Raw genomic sequence first — 16,182 nt, 5'->3', positions numbered from 1 at the left:
TGAGGGGCTCAGCTTTGCCCCAGGCAATAAGGGGGAGCTGCAGTGGCTGGTGCGGACAGGAAGTACTGGGGGACAGGAGGGGGCTGAGGGGTGCAGGGACCCACCCTGAGTCACGCGGCCCGGTAGGTACCAGGCCATCCCTCTCTGGCAGGTCTCCCCGTGGGCCTGCGTGCTCCCTGCCATCGGGGACTGCAAAAGCCGTCCCAGACAGAGCTGGAGGAGGATAAATCTGCAGAAGCCGCCTGCCCCCACTGCCCCCTGCCGCTGTGGTTTCTAGCTCCACTGCCTGGCGTGGATCCCTGGGTATCTCTGGGCTAGGCTCCAAGAGCAGCAGGTAGAGTGGCATTAACTGGGGGAGGCGGGCACTTAGCCTTTCCCCCTTCCTCTCTCCTCCAAGAGGCGGGGGCTCCATGCTGATCCCAGGGGCTCGTGGTCGGGGGGCCAGGCCACAGGCTCCTCTGTGAAATCAGGATAGTATTTGGTGGGAAGGAAAGACTTGGTATTTTAGGGACACCCAGAGCATTACCTACCCAGAACACTGGATATCCTGCCTGCCAGACGTGCCCTGCCTGCAGCCTCCAGCTCAGTCACTAACTGTTCAATTGCTCAGGCCCAAGACCCTGCTGTTGTCCTTGATGCCCTTCTTTCTTCCTAACTCCTCATCTGGTCTGGGGACAAATCTTGTGACTCTATCTAAAATGTGGTCGCTTCTCCACACCTCCACTACCTGGACCTTCTGCTTCCACCTTGCCCTTAAGCCTTCTCAGATCAGCAGCCGCAATGGAACTCCTTTTAAGAATAAGTCTGGTCTCAGGGCACCTGGCTGGCTCAGTCAGTTGAGTCCGACTTTGGCTCAGGTCATGATCTTGTGGTTCTTGAGTTCAAGCCCCGTGTCGGGCTCTGTGCTGACAGCTCAGAGCCTGGAGCCTGCTTCAGATTCTGTGTCTCCCTCTCTCTCTGCCCCTTTCCTGGTCATGCTCTCTCTCTCTCTCTTTCAAAAATAAATAAAATATTAAAAAAAAAAAAAGTCAGGTCTCATTAGTCCTCTGTCCAATCCCCCTCCAAGGGTCCCATGATGCTTAAGCCAGACAAAGTCTTACCAAGCCCTGACCAGCCAGCCCCAGAAATCTGGCCTCACCCTACTCCTGCCCTGCCCACTCACTGGGTGCCAGGCATGCTGGCCTCCTGGCTTTTTCTTGAACTCAGAGGGCATGCTGCTGCCTCAGGCCCTTTGCACTTGCTGTTTCCCTGCCTGGATCATTCTTTCCACATATTTGTGTACTGCTCACCTCCTTTAATTCTTGCTTGAATATCATTTTCCCAGGGAGGATTTCTCAATTTCCTCATTCAAGACTATACCCCGCCCCCCACTTCACCCCAGTGCTTCCTATTCCATTCTTGGCTTTGTCTCTCCCTATCACGTTCTAAGTTCCATGAAAGCAGAAACGAGTGTGTTTTGTTCCCCAGTCTGCAATTGCTAAAACATGTCCTGGCTTGCGGCGACTCACTAAGTGTTTGTGGGAGTTGCTCAGACTCGGTCCCCTGCGGACAGCAGTCATGGCAAGGATCCCAGACCACTCCTTAGGGCTCCTCACCCACAGAAGGAGCGGCGTCCCCTCTCCCGCTCCCCGCCCCCGCCCAGCACTCACCATCCACCGGATTGAGGTAGTCGTGGAGGTGGGGTGCACTGGTGGCACCCCCACTCTGCACCAGCAGGTCCCCGTATGGTGCAGGGTGGCCCGCCATGAGAGTCATCTGGTGGTAATAGTCTGAGGGGTTGGTGCCCGGAGTGGGGAGGCCAAACAGTCCCCTCTCCTTGAGGTGCTCGTGGGCCACTGTGGGCAGGAGGGAGGGAGAGAGAAAGAAGCCATCAGGACATGGCACCAAATAGAGAAACACACACACACACACACACACACACACACACACACACACACACACACGGCTTGGCGAGCTCCCCCTAGTGCCCGCCAGTCTTTCCTCTGCCCCTGGGTCCCCTCCCCCAACTGAGCAGACGAGGTGGGTGGGGTGTGTTCCTGCCGATGGGGACCCAGATCCCGCATGCCTCCGGTCCGCAGAGCCGTAAACAACCGCCCCTTCCTTCCCGTGCAGGCCCCACAGGAGACAAGAGCCCCAGGCTGACAGCATCCCCTGTCCACCGTCCAGCAGAGCCTTCAAAGGGAAACGAAGATGTATACTTTTTTTATTAGTTTTCTTTATTTTTGAGAGGCAGGGAGAGACAGAGTGCGTATGGGAGAGGGGCAGAGAGAGAGGGAGACAGAGCTGTCAGCACAGAGCCCGACGCGGGGCTCGAACTCACGAGCTGTGAGATCATGACCCGAGCCAAAGTCGGACGCTTGACCGACTGAGCCACCCAGGCGCCCCGGGAAACGAAGACGGAAACGAAGACGCTGTGGGGGTCGGCCTGGCCTGAACAGTCACGGCGAGATCACCCGGACCCGGCCAGATCAAGCTCCCGGCCTGGCCTGTGACCGCGGGACCCCGAGCTGTCTGCCTCCAGCCCTGCACTCAGCCCCTCCGGGGGCTCAGCCAAGAGGCAGGGAGGATGAACTTCGGAGCATCTTCGAGGGGGCCTGGCACTCCTGCGCGGAGCTTGGAGCCACACATACCCATTGAGAGTCCTGCCTTTCACCAGGTGTGCAAAACTGGGAAGGGGCCTCCTTTCTCAGCTGCCTCAGTTTTCCATCCGTAACACGGGGGCACTAATACTCACGACTCAAGTTACTATTCGAAATGTCAGTGATGGCCGGCATCGTGCTGAGTGCTTGCTGGGTCTGTGCGGGCAGTGCTGAGGGACTCACGTTCATTCTCAGTGTCACCATCCCCATGTGCTATGACCTCAGGGCCACCATTACCACCCCCCACTGGCAGATGGGGACTCTGGCAGTCTCTGCTCTTTGGCTTGGCAAAAAGCAAAGATCTCATCCGTATGCCCTGGGCAGAGAGAAGCCAGTCAATGGAAACAGTCACCCTCTTCCTCTTCCTCAACTTCTGCCATATCCACTAGAGAGAGCCCTGGCCTGCAGCCAGGATGATGCCCCACGGCCTCTGCCTACCCTGTCCATGCCTGAAACACCCTCCCGTCCCCCTTCCTTCTGGATGTCCGCCTCCTCCCTGAAGCCTTCCCTGGAGGGCCCGTTTGTCCTCAGAGCACATGCGGTCTGGCAGACGCTGCCTCTCATAGCTGATGAACTTTCTGGGCCTCATGTGGGCAAGTGCTGGGGCTGACACACCGGCGGTGTGAGCCTGTCGTGCTGTCTCTACTCACTTGGGAGCTTGGTTCAGGGCCAGCGAGGTCTCAGGGTTTCAGTCTGCAAATTAGCCAAGTGCCCTCTGGAGCTGGCCCCATGCCTGCTTTCTCAAGGGACTGGGGCGGAGAATAAGTGGGCGTGACAGGAGCCACGGTGACGTTTATATGGAAATCAGGCATCGAATCAGTGCTCCACAACTCTAAGTCCCTCCTTCAAGGGATGGGCTACACCGTTATCCACTGAAACTCCTGTGTCCTTGTCTCTTCTAGAGACATCTCTCAGGGCCTCTGACCCACGAGCCACGTGTCTTAATCTCCTACAGCTGCCGTAACAGGTTCGTAAGTACAGACTCAGCGCTAACTTTGAACAACACCGTTTCCTTCTCTCACAGTCCTGGAGGCCAGAAGTCCGACGTGAAGGTGTCAGCAGGGTCACACTCCCTCCAGAGGCTCGAGGGGATAATCTGTTCTGTGCTTCTTCCTCCAGTTTCTGGGGGTTCCCAGTTTCCTTGGCCGGTGGCCACATCTCTCCCATCTATGCGTTGTTCTCTCACATGTCTCTTGTGAGGACACTTATCGTTGTATTTAAGGCCCACGCGGACATTCCAGGATGATCTCCTCATTCAAAATCCCCAACTAAATCACATCTGCAAAGGCCTTTTTTCCAAATGAGGCAACACTCTCAGGTTCGGGGAGTGGGGTGTGGACGCATCTTCCTGGGGGCAGGCACGGTTCAGCGCACTGCACCGCGTTCGAGGTTCAAGGCCAGGGCAGCATCCTCATGCTCCGCGCCAGCGCATCGATGTCTGGGTCATCAGCAGAGGCGTGGAGAAAGAAGCACAGGCCCACGTTCCGGAGTCGGCGGCTCAATGTGGAGGCAGCGAAACGCTTCGCCGTGGAGATTTCAGGGCTGGGGTCCGACCCCTTGGGAGTCACTTCAGAACGGCCACCCTGCGGCCAGCCACTTTCACATCCTGTAGTTGCTGGCAGTTGCCTCGTCTGGTTTCTTGGTGGTAAAGACGAGGCGAAGTGCAAATCACGTGGCTAGAGTGACGAGCCAGATAGTCCAGGGAGCCTTTCTGTGTGTTTGGAGGCTGGAGTCCTTTTCCTTGTGAAACTCCAACCTGAGCCTCTCAGGTCCGGGACTCAGCTCCAGCTTCCAGTCATATCCACAAAGTGGGAGAGGGCACATCCCCCCTGGTGAGGACGGGATGTGGTTAGGAGGGACCCGCTGGGATCGTGTTTCCCGGAGCCTCTGCCCACGGGCTCCTGAGTGCAAAGTCCTTAGAAATGTCTGTCCTCTGGAACGTCCCTCTGCCCGATAGTTTCAGTGGGCAGATTCTGAGAAGATGCAACCCGGTTGTTTTTTGACAAAAATGGCAGCAATAAGTGGCCACCGGGTACCATGGGGACAGCGCTCCAAGCTAGGGGTGGGGTGGGAGCACTTCCGGGATGACAGGATGGGCGGGGCTAGCTCCCAAATGTGCTTACTAGCGTCCAGCGTGTGTAGGTGCATGCGTGTGCGTGTGTGTGTTTGCACGGGTGCATCGGTGAGGTGGCGATGGGGCTGGAAGTAGCACATTGTTTTTGGAAGTACTACATTTTAGATCTGAAAACCCTATTCGCGTCCCGTGACGTGTCTCAAATTAACTGGATTGGGGGGGGGGGAGGGGCATCTGATCTCCCAGCTGGACCAGGCAATTCTCTCTCAAGCATCTGACCTGAGACACACCAGGCCATCAGTGCTCACATGTGGAGGCTTGGGGTGTCGTTTGGAGGCCACGTGTTGACCTGCAAGGGGCAGAAGCCAGCCCGGAGCTGTCCTCCTTCTGCTCTGGAGGCCCATGAGACGGGATCCAACGCCCCCTCTACTTAACCAGAAGCAGAGTTTGGTTTATTGCAACCAAACAGTTCTCACCTCTGGTAAGATCTACAAGAACAAACACACCCAGCCATTGTTGTACATAATTTGCATGCAAAAAGGTGTTTACGGAACAGCTCTCAAGAACAATGGTCCCCAGACCCTGTTGGCTCTCACCACTTACTGAACACCTGTTGTTCAGGGTGGTGGGGAGGAATGTCAGCCTGCTCACTGTTGTCCCAGAGGACTGGGGCTGGGGAATCAACACTGTTAGGGTTAGTGGCCCTGTCCCCCAGTCCCCCAGGCCCTACTCACCGTCAGCGGGGCTAAGGCCCCGGGCCGCAGAGATCGTGGGGAGTGTGGGGCTGCTGTGCATGGCACGGAGGTAATGCTCCATGTGGGGGCTCACGTAGGGGTGGGGGGCGTTGAAGGGGGACTCCCCGGGGCCGGCGGGGTGTGGGGAAAGCCGGATCAACGAGATGTCGGAGATAATGGGGCTGCCACTCAGGGCAGGAGGCCTGCAAAGAGAAAGGAGCAGTGTAAGAAGGCATGGCCAGTCGTAGTAGGACGTGTGGGGGACCTGGCTGAGACGCAGGCTCGGTCCGTGTAGTAGTCTGAAGTCGCACACATTGGCTGGCACATGTGGGCTGAAAACTCCTGTGTGCTGGTGCGGCCGCCCACCGGCCGATCTGGTGTTGGCGATGAAATTCGTCATACACACATTTGGATTTGCGGGACCACAGGCTCAATGGGCCACACTGTCCCACTGCTTCCCCAGTACCTGCTCAAAGCTGGACAAACAGAAATAACACAACTCTTTATTAAATGACTGGATGCATGCGTTCTACATGAATGAAAAACAGAACATGAGAACTCTAATACCAGGGGCAAGATGCAAAGAGCTCATTCCCTTTTTGTTTTTAAATATATATATTTTTTATTTTTCAAAAGTTTGTTTGCTTGTTTGTTTGTTTAGAGCGTGCATGCAAGCAGGGGGCGGGGCAGAGAGAGAAGGAGAAAGAATCCCAAGCAGGCTCTGCACTGTGCAGAGCCTGACTCAGGGCTCAATCCCACAAACCATGAGATCATGATCGGAGCCGAAGTCAAGGGATGCTTAGCCCACTGAGCCACCCAGGCGCCCCTAAATATTTTAGTTTTAAGGAATCTCTACATCCAACATGGGGTTCACACTCACAACCCCGAGATCAAGACTTGCACGATCAAGAGCCAGCCAGGCGCCCCAAAGAGCTCACGTTCCTAACGGAATTGAGAGAAAGGGAGGAATCGGGAGATGCCCTGAAAGTAGAGAACTTTGGTTTAGAGGGCTAGTTGCTGCTGTGGAGCACCCAGCCACAGGATTAATTGCGAAGGAGCAGAGCAGGGTTCAAGAAGAGTTCTGGAATGTTGAGCTGCAACTAAAATTCTGCAATATCCTTTTAGTTCTCCTTACACGGATTTTTTTTAACGTTTATTTATTTATTTTGGGAGGGGGTAGAGGGACAGGAAGAGAGGGAGAGAGAGAAGATCCAAACAGGCTTTGCACTCTCAGCATGCAACCCGACGTGGGGCTTGAACCCATGAACTGTGAGATGGTGACCTGAGCTGAAATCAAGAGCTGCATGTTTAGCCGACTGAGCCACCCAGGTGCCCCTTTTGGAATTCCTTTTAATGCTAACACAGCCTCACTTCTTGGGTGCCCACCAAAGGTGAGGCATGCACTTGGCCTGGTCCCTGTGGCCTGGCTGGCATGGCCGAGGCCACCTCCATGTCCCCTGCTCAGTCCTCCAGGGGGCACTGACTCCACTCGACACAAGGACGGGGTCTTTCCACTAGGCCTGCTGCTCACTTGGAGTTTCTAGGCGGTTGTTCGCATGCTGGCTGCAGGGGTGATCTGAGGTCATCTACCCCAAGACTTGCCCATTAAAGAAAAATCAGGCTTTAGAAGAGAAGTAGCTATGAAACCACAGCTGAGTCACGGGTGACCAAATTTACCAAGATACAATTTCCACTTTTTCAGAACGTGGGGTCTCCCTGTGATCCGACACAGCGCAAAGAAAAGAATATGTGTTAGCAGCAGACGAACCCGCGTTAGGATCTCAGCCATTATCAGCTCAGTCACACGAACAAGCGATTTAACCTCTGCAAGCCTCAATTTCCTCCACTGGAATACGGAGATAATAATGCCTTTTTCATGAGGCTGCCCTAAGGATGAAAGTCCCCCAAACGGTCCCTGAGACACAGCCGTCAGCTGGTAAACGAGAGCTGTTGTCACAGCATCAGTGCCACACTTGGAGGGCAAAACCCAGGTGTGCCCCGGAGGCTGTCAAAACCTCCCCCATGGGATTGGCCTTGGATGTGGGCAAGGGCATTGTTAGGATTGGTTACTTCAGAGCGGGGATGGTCTGTCCACTGGCTGCAGCGAACCACAGATAATTACTGCTTGTGTTTAACAGTGCCCGAAAACCGTGCCTGCGACACCGTGCACACCGGGACCCAAGCAGGTGACATCCAGATGTCTTAACATCTGGGTTTCACAAACTCCCCGCTGGGAGGACCTAAGCATTCTGCTACGTCGTTTTCTAGCTTTTGCAGATGTGATTGCACTGGACTCGCAGACCCGACGAACCTGCCAGGCCACGTTCACACTGGTGTGCTTCTGCCCACACCGATTCTTGGCCTCCGATGCCCTCCTGCACCTTATAAGGCAAATCCCTTCTCTACCTTGTAAGCCCAGGGGAGGGAACTGCTTCGGGGACACCTTCCCTAAAGCCCCTCACCCAGGCGTGAGCTCTCTGCTCCTTCCTCCTTGCTACCCCTGGGGTGCCTGCTGCTGGTCTTGGGTTAACGGGCCCATCTCCCAGGTAACGGGGTTCCATCTGAGGTCCCTCTATACACTAGCACCGGGCAGGGAACTAGCATCCCAGAGGCATTTCAGTGACGGCTACAAGTATGACTGCCAGGCCCTGAGCTCGGCAGAAGGGAGTCTCCAGGATAAGTCACGAGTCACGGCCTCAAGCTGCTCTCCCTCACAGGCTGCCTGCCCAGCCCAGTCCACCTGTGAGTGACCTGCATTAAGAACAAGGAGCTTAAGAGACGTCTTTGCTCTAGGCAGGGGTGCTATGTGTCCAAGGGTGGGGAGGAAAGAGAACCAGACTTAATTCGTCCTCTTGCTAAGGGCCAGTCTTGCTGCCTCAGGCATGGTGACCGGGGCAGGATGGACACTCACACTCCCGCGACAGGACAGGTGTCCTATGAAGACCATACTCGGAGAATAACACCTGTGGGCTGGGCCTGCGGGGCGGGGAGGAGACCTCTGACTCCTGAGCACAGATCTGGGATTGAAGGGTAAACATTCTGGAAGGCTGAGCCCACTTCAGTCAATGCAGGGTGTTCTGGAGAACAGTGTGAGGCACCTCTTGTCCTCAGACCCCTTTGTCCTTCCTCCCCGCCCCCTACCCCCGAAACACACGAGTTTCCCAGGGTCTGCAGGACGCTGGCCAGGGTTGAGGTCACAGCAGCCTATGTCATGGAAGCCGGTGGCCTTAGTGGCCTGTCCAAGCCTCCCTGGCACCAGGGTCTCCTTGTAGGGCATAGTGACAACAGCTGAGGCCTCAAGAGACAAACCAGTGACTACATGGGGATTTAAAGGAACACGTTTAGGGCACACGGCAGCCCCAGTCTGTCCGAGGTAACCCCATTCCACTGACCAGATGAGTGTCTCCCAAGCAAGAGGCTGGAGAGAGGTGTTGTCATGGTAACAAGCGCACCCCTGGGGGGCTACCCTGCCCTGGCAGGGGCTGGAATCCAACCCAACCTAGCAGTTGGGCTTGGAGGTGGTGGGTGGGGCCTGAGTCCCCCCCTGGAACAGGGACATGTCTTCACACCTCCGTACCACCCCTCAGGGGACAGTGACCTCTGCGGCCCTCAAGGGAACAGGGAGCTCATGAGGACTCTGGGCCCAGAGGGGAAGTCACCCTCCATGCTGTGTGGCCAGAGAGATGCAGGCTAAGACTCTACCAAGTCCTCCTCGCTCCCAGGATAGTGCTCCCCTCATCCCAGGGGCCGCCCACGCCCACAGAGAACACTGTCAAGGACCCATTTTTCTGGTGTGACAGGGAGGGGAGCTGAGAGAGGCCACTGCCCACCCTCCTCCCCGCTCCCCGCCTCCCCCCCCCCACAATGCAGTTTTCACAGGGTGTGCTCGTGAGACAGGTCAGCTCAGAGGGCTGATTCAAGGGCACACAGAACAACCCTGTGCTCTTCCCAGTGCCGGGAGTGCTGTCACTCTTGGCCTGGAGGCTGTGGGATCTAGGCCAGCAGAGCTCTAGCGCAGGCACAACCAAATGTTCTTCCTTTACATGAGGAGCAGGGCTGGATTCTGGAAGCTGTTTGAGGGGACCGAGGGGCCAGGAAGCAGTGGGGCAGGACCGGCACCTGGGCACTGCTTGGGCCTTCCAAAGCACTGGTTTTCTCTTGCTAACCTTGACCTTTCCCACCTAGCTGGGGGGCCTCAGCCAGCATGCTGCCCCTCCCTGGTGCCTCCCAGAACGGCACACAAAGACCAGTGCTAGGTGCATGGCAGGGGGTTAGCAGGCATTAACTCTCTACCCTTCCCTTCTCTGCAACAAGTCCTCTTGGGGTAGGGAGCAACTACTGACCTGGGCACCCAGAATCCAGAACAAGAGGCCCATCAGCCAACACAGCTGTGGATGACTGTCCAGACGCCTCCTCTGGGAAGGCTCCCCAGATGTCCCCTCTGTACGGTGACACTTTGCTGTGCCCTCACCTGACAGCTCCTCAAGATAGGGGTGACTGCATGCCAGCTGTCAAAGGACATCGTGCACGTAGTTCCTTTTTTAATCCCAGTAAAAAATTCACCAAGAAGGCACTTCATGCCCATTTTACAGATGAGAAACACCCAGGAAGGCAAGGTCTCTTGCCCAAGGTCACTCAGATTGCAGATAGTAGAACCACAACCAACCGAGGTGGGCTGGGCCCACGCTTGTGCTGTGCCCATCCCCTCGGGAGAGAAACGGGTGCTCTTGATGACTGTGGTTTCTTGTGAGCAGGGCTCAGGTGGGTGCAGGATCAGAGAGGGGCAACACGAGAGCAGGACATCTTCCTCCCCACTCTGCGTCAGCTTCTTTTTCTGTCTTTGTTTCCACTCCATCACCATGCACAATCCAATCCAGCTCTCAGGAAGGAGCCAGAACCTCTCCCTTGCACTGTGTTGTGAATGACCGATAAGGATCCAGGGGCACAAAGGTTCCAAAAGATTGCCATTTTGACAGACCAAATAAAGCCAAGGGAACGAATCTCAAATGGCAGAATTCCAAACATTATTAATGCGTGTGGGGGAGCAGGGAGCTTCCGAAATCACATCAATACCACCAACTTTCTAGGCAGGTCCTTCAGGGACCCGGGGTCTCTTGGTCCCGTCCCGGGGCCCAACTGAAGTTTCCATGCCTGCCGGGTGCTTACCAGCATTTGTGAGCTGACACCAGGACAGACGTCTGTTGATGAAATCTGACCCAGCACTTAAGGCTGACCCCCAGCCACAACTTCCCTTTCTTCTTCCATTTCTATGCCATTGGCCATGGGGGCCCAACCCAGGTCTCAGTGATGGCCTGTCCAGGCCTTGAATTCTGGCAACTGGGCAGAGACTCAAGGAGGTGGCCTTGCAGGCCGACATCAACTGGACTGTAAGTTGCTCAGTTTGGACACTGCTCTTAAGCATTGCCTTGTCCCCTGCAGTCCAACTCTGAGCTCACCTGAGCCTGATTCTACCATTTGTTCCTTTGTGCATTTGCTCACATCCCCGACAAAATGGACCTGGGCACTTGCTCTGTGCCCAGGACCTATAGGGAGCCAGGAACCCAAGTGGAAGAGGCAGACCCCCAAATCGGGTAAGCATCAGGCAATCTGATAAAGGCTCCAGCAGAGGAAAACATTATCTAACTCTGCACGTAAGCGTAAGGGAAGGCTTCTCAGAGGAGGTGACATTTGCGAGGGGTTCTGAAGGGTCAGTAGGAATTCGTGAGGAAGTGCATTACAAATAAAGGAAGCAGCACGTGCAAAGAAAGGCTAGAGTATAAGGATCTGTGTGAGCGAAGGCTACGCCTTGATGGAGGAACAGAGCACTTTGGGCTGGATCTGTACTGGACCCACTGGACCCACTCTGCTTTTTCTCCTGGGGGCGGGGGCCATGTGACCTGAGCTCAGCTGATCAGAGCATTCCACATTCCCATGTACGGTGATCGTTTCAGAGACGGGCAGAAGCTTAAGCTAGAAGTGGTGGCCGGAATCTTTGGGGATAAGGGTTCTCTGTCCACAAGCGTGGCTCTGCAGGTAGGGTGCAAGCACGGAACTGCCAGGGACCGTGAGGGGAGAGGCCAAACATGAAGACGATACACCGAGTGTCAGAGCTGGAAGATGTGGTACCAGGTTCTTGAACGGAGCTCCTGGTGCAGATCCAGCCTCGCCAGAAGTTAGTAGCGTTGGCCTTTTCAGTTACCTCACCCTATGCGCTTGTTTGTTCGTTTAAGCCAGTTTGAGCTAAGTTTTTCTATCATAGGCAACAGCCAAGGCCAGCTTTGACTAACACTGCCTCTCCTGGCCCAGAGTGATCCTGGGCCCAGCATCCTGCAACGCAGATCGGAGCCCTAATTCCTCGGGCCTGTCCACCCTCCCGCCTGCAGGACTGAAGGACAGGGTGGTAGGTGTCCCGCCCAGGGCCGCTGAGGCTCACTCTTAGCTGTGTGGCTTGGAGCAGTTCAGGCACCTCTCTGAACCTGTGTGCTCATCTATAAACAGCGATCGCAATGGCGCTCTTACAAATACGTGGTGGGAAGCAGAGGGCAGGTGAGCATGGGGGGTGCTGACGTGTGGGCATGAGGCACAAACAGGGGACTCTGGGTAAGAGGAACAGTAACTGCCTCCCTGCCTCCACGTGCATGCGTGTGCGTGTATGTGGGTGTGTGGGCACCTGTTGGCGATGGGTGGCAGTGGCCTGCAGTGGGGCCCAGCCTCTGGGGGGGCCTATCCTATGGCAGTTGATTCCTGCCCTCCCAGTGTCGGCGCTGGTCAGGACGGCCGGCCTGGCTCCTCCTGGAAGCTGCAGGGAGGACCGGGACAGGGCGTCTCCTGAGCAGGGTCTCTCCTCCACCCTCTTCCCTTCCCCCTCTACCAGGAGGGGGCCTGGTGATGCCGCTGGACAAGGCTTCTGGGTCAGGTCCAAAGACCAGAGTGGTGGCCGGGCGTGAAGAGGAATAAGAACGGGGAAAGGAAGCGGAGACCTAGCTGGACGGCTGCCGTCGTGGCCCTAACCTGCCGCTGCCGTGGGGAAGTCGCGGCAGACGGGGGGGTCAGCCTTGGCGGAACACCGGCTGCACGCAATACATCCGGCAACTCTGCAAGGCAGCTTGTATTACCTCCATTTTAAACAGAAGGCAACCAAGGGCCAAGGGGGGTTAACCAGACTTGCCCGAGGCTGCAGAGCTCTAAGTGGCCGAGCGGAGTGGAAACTAGGCCTTTCTGACTCTGCGAGGTCAGGCTTGGCGCGTTGCCCGGAGGTCCACCCAAAGGCAAGCTTCCGCCTCAGCCGTCCGCCCTCGACAAGTTCAGCTTGGTGTCTCTTTGCAGACATTGCCTCAGCTGGTCCTCGAGCCGACCCCAGCTGGGGTGGGGTGCAGGCTGAGGGGAGTGGCCCACACTTGCAGGTGGGACCTGGGCTTTCTGGGTCTGAATTATAGCCCTGCCGCTTACTGCGGACCTTGGCTGTGCCCTCTGCCCCGAGCCTCCACAACCTTGCCTGTAGGTAATGGGGCACTGGGGCCTGCCCGAGGGCGGCTGTGGCGTGGAATGAGCTCCGTAAGCGAAGTGCGCAGTGCATCCCCGCGTGCCTCGGAGATGCCCACCCCGTGCTCACCACATGTTTTTACAGATTTAACAGATGAGCAAAGGGAAGACGCTCAGAGAACGGAGTGGACCCAGTGCCATCTTCCAACAAGTCCTGGGCCCCTCCCCATGTGCTGGCTCAAGAATTTTGGAGGGAGAGAGAAGGCAAGGCCAAGGCGATGAGACCCCCACACAGCCACACACGGCTCAGCACCAAAGTGGCTGGGCCCGAGTCAGCATGCCTGCATGCTTGGGTATGGGCACCATCCCTGGGAGCTGGTAGGATGGGGATGTGCCCCCGAAGGGTATATGGCTCCCGTGGGGCTGCAGGGGTGAGTAGGACTCTGTTTGATGGCAGGGATAGGGAGGGCATCTGACCCACAGCACAGCCTGAGCCAGGGTGCAGGGGCAGGTACCAACGCGCTCCTTACTGCGGTGGGAGGAGGGGCAGAAGTGCAGGGATGGGGCACCCGTACCCCACCCACGGTGCTGTTTGGAGAAGCAGAACAATGCAGAGCTGAGGGATGCTGACTCACTCAGACTCAGCAGGAGCCACTGGGGCAAACTCTCTCATGTGGGGGCCAGGAGCCAGCAGGAAGGACCCTTGGCAACCCAGAGAGGCTCCTGATGGACCTTTCCCTGTGGCAGGTCAGTCGGGCCAGAAACAGGCAGGGATGGACGCTTTGTGTCCCATTTCACCGACAGCGCTACTGAGACCCAAAGCAGCAGTGGCACAGCTATGGTGAGGTCAGCGGCACAGCTGGACTGGAACCCCGGGACCCGGTGTTAGGGGTCACAGCCACAGCCCACTCTAGGGGCCTTTGCTGAGGTTGAGGAAGGAGAGGTCTGGTCACTTGGGGCTGCAGGCCTACGAACCTCAGCTCTGGCCTGCTTCTCAGGGTGACTGAAAGCTGTGGTAGCAGCAGGAGAGATCCTGTGTGGTCACGCACCTGCCTCTTCTGTCCACCCTCCCTGTGCTTCCGCTCTGGTTCTGGGCCCGTGTCACACCTGCTACTCCAGTCGTGCCCTGCCTCTGTCCCCAGCTAACCTCCAACCTCTCCCTCCAAGGGTCCAGCTCAGGGCCCCCTTGTTCAAGAAGCCTCCTAGCTCCACATGGAGGTCAGGGCCCTCATGAGACACTCCTGTGGAGGACAGCTCCTTCCCCGGACCCTGAGTACGTCCATCCTGGCCGAGTACTGGGCACCTGCAGTGAGCCCCTCAGGGCCTGTCCCCTGCCTTGGATGGGCAGCCAGGGAGCAAGCTCAGGTCCACTCCTGCTCACTTGCTTCCCCAGCACCCCTTCCCGTGCCCACCGGGGTTCGGACAGCATGCTTAACATGTGGCTGCTGCGTGAATGAATGAATGAATGAATGAAGCAGAGAGTGAGTGTGTCCAGTGAATGGCATAGGCATTGAGGCAGAAGGCCCGGATTCCAGCTCAGCTCACTCCTAGCTGTGTGGCTTGGAGCAGTTCAGGCACCTCTCTGAACCTGTGTGCTCATCTATAAACAGCGACCGCAATGGCACTCTTACAAATACGTGGTGGGAAGCAGAGGGCAGGTGAGCATGGGGGGCTGACCTTGTCTCTCAAAGATGCATCTATGTCCTTCCTCATCCCTTGCTAATATCACTGTATTGGCAACAAAAAAAGGCTTGGCAGGTGTGATTAAGGTAAGGGGACATTATGGATTATCAGGGGGGTCCTAAATGCCAGAGCAAGTGTCCTTAGAATAGAGAGAGGCAGAGGGACGCAGAAGAGAAGGAGGCAGTGTAATCACGGGGGCACAGGCTGGAGGGATGCGGCCACAAGCCAAGGAACACTGGTGGCCTTGCAGAGGCTGGAGGAGGCAAGGATAAATCCTCCCCTAGAGCCTACGGAGGCAGCACGGCCCTGCCAACGCCTTGATTTCAGCCCAGTGATAATGACTTTGGACTCTTGATCTCCAAAACCGCGAGGGAATCCATTTCTGTTGTTTTAAGCCACTGAGTTTGTGGCAGCTTGCTGGGAGCCAAGACAGTATGTAAAGCATATTGTGCTGGTGTGGAGTAGGCCCGTGGGAGGTCCTGACATCACCGTCACTATTACCGTCACCTGTCTTCCGAGACTGTTCAGCCCTCAGAGAGCAGGGTCTGTGTGTTATTTCCTGGAGTGGCCTGGCCCCCCGTGGGCGCTCTGTTGGCAGCAAGCTGGGGAGGAAGGGGAAACTCCCCTCCACGCTGGGAGGGCATCTGAGCACGCTCACAGGGCTCCGCAGCGTGCCTTCCTGCCTGCCACCCGGATTACACGGTCACTGGCTCCCCATAGCTGAACGCGCCCTGCACGTAGCCCTGACATGCCAGCCCCTCCCGCCCCGGAGACCGCTGGCTCGAATGTACTCATCCCGCCTTTGGGCTGAGAGGCTGCCACCCACCAGGATCACAGGGCCATGGGTGGAGTCAGAGGGCTCAGGGTAGGGAGGCTGTGACCCCTCTGCCGTTGCCGAGCCGCTCAGGGCCAGGCACCCACTTTCTGGGAAACACTAGGCAGCTGGCCTTGGGCCCACTGATCTGCTAGAAGGCCAACGAATACCCCAAAGCTGGTCTTCCTGCTCTGAGCCTCCTCGAGCCAGGGCTCCTTAGCACCAGGACTGGGTGAGGAGGGCAGGCATGTGTCAAGGCTCGCGGCCCTATGCCTGATAGCAGATAGATGGCCGATGAGCTCCTCTGGGTGGACTTCAATCTCTCCTGCAAGGGTTTTTGTTGTTTCTTGGTCTTCTGTTTGTTTGGTTCATTCGGGGTATGTGAGAGTGCACACTGGCAAGCTTGCTTCTGGCGCTTTCCATATAGGAATTTTAAAAGTTCCAGAAATCAAGTCCCATTCAGAATATATACCCAGGGGGTTTGCAAGGGTAAAGAGATGCAAACTGACATTCTTTGGGAAAGCCCTGGGGAACTGCCCCTCTCCAAATCAGAGCCCAGTTCATTTTCTGTGAAAATCTGCATGTTCCCCTGCACCTGGGCTGCCCTCTGCCCATGTGGGGAAGCTCTATAAATCAGCAGAAAGGATAACTGTAAACAGGGCCTGGGACCACAGCATCCAGCCATTCAGTGATTTGTTCGTGGGTTCATGCGTTAGTCCCTCTGTCGGCCGATGTTCGCTGAGTGTGGGCCTCTGA

The 16,182-nt window shown here is 56.6% G+C and overlaps 1 protein-coding gene across 5 annotated transcripts in view; it reads right to left on the bottom strand.

Moving 5' to 3' along the window:
- The window catches only part of GLI2 (GLI family zinc finger 2), a 256,425-nt gene that overhangs the window by 33,561 nt on the left and 206,682 nt on the right, over positions 1-16,182 (bottom strand). For all 5 annotated transcript variants that reach the window (XM_019469380.2, XM_053909772.1, XM_053909766.1 and 2 more), the window contains 2 exons: positions 5,448-5,650; positions 1,650-1,835 (listed from right to left, as the gene is read on the bottom strand). In XM_019469380.2, coding sequence (XP_019324925.2) covers positions 1,650-1,835; positions 5,448-5,650 — 389 coding nt within the window. The remainder of the gene's footprint in view (positions 1-1,649; positions 1,836-5,447; positions 5,651-16,182) is intronic.

The sequence above is a fragment of the Panthera pardus genome, unplaced genomic scaffold (genome assembly GCF_024362965.1).
Source record: "Panthera pardus isolate Hobbes unplaced genomic scaffold, ASM2436296v1 HiC_scaffold_10, whole genome shotgun sequence".
NCBI lineage: Eukaryota > Metazoa > Chordata > Mammalia > Carnivora > Felidae > Panthera > Panthera pardus.
This window is presented reverse-complemented; position numbering and strand designations above follow the sequence as displayed.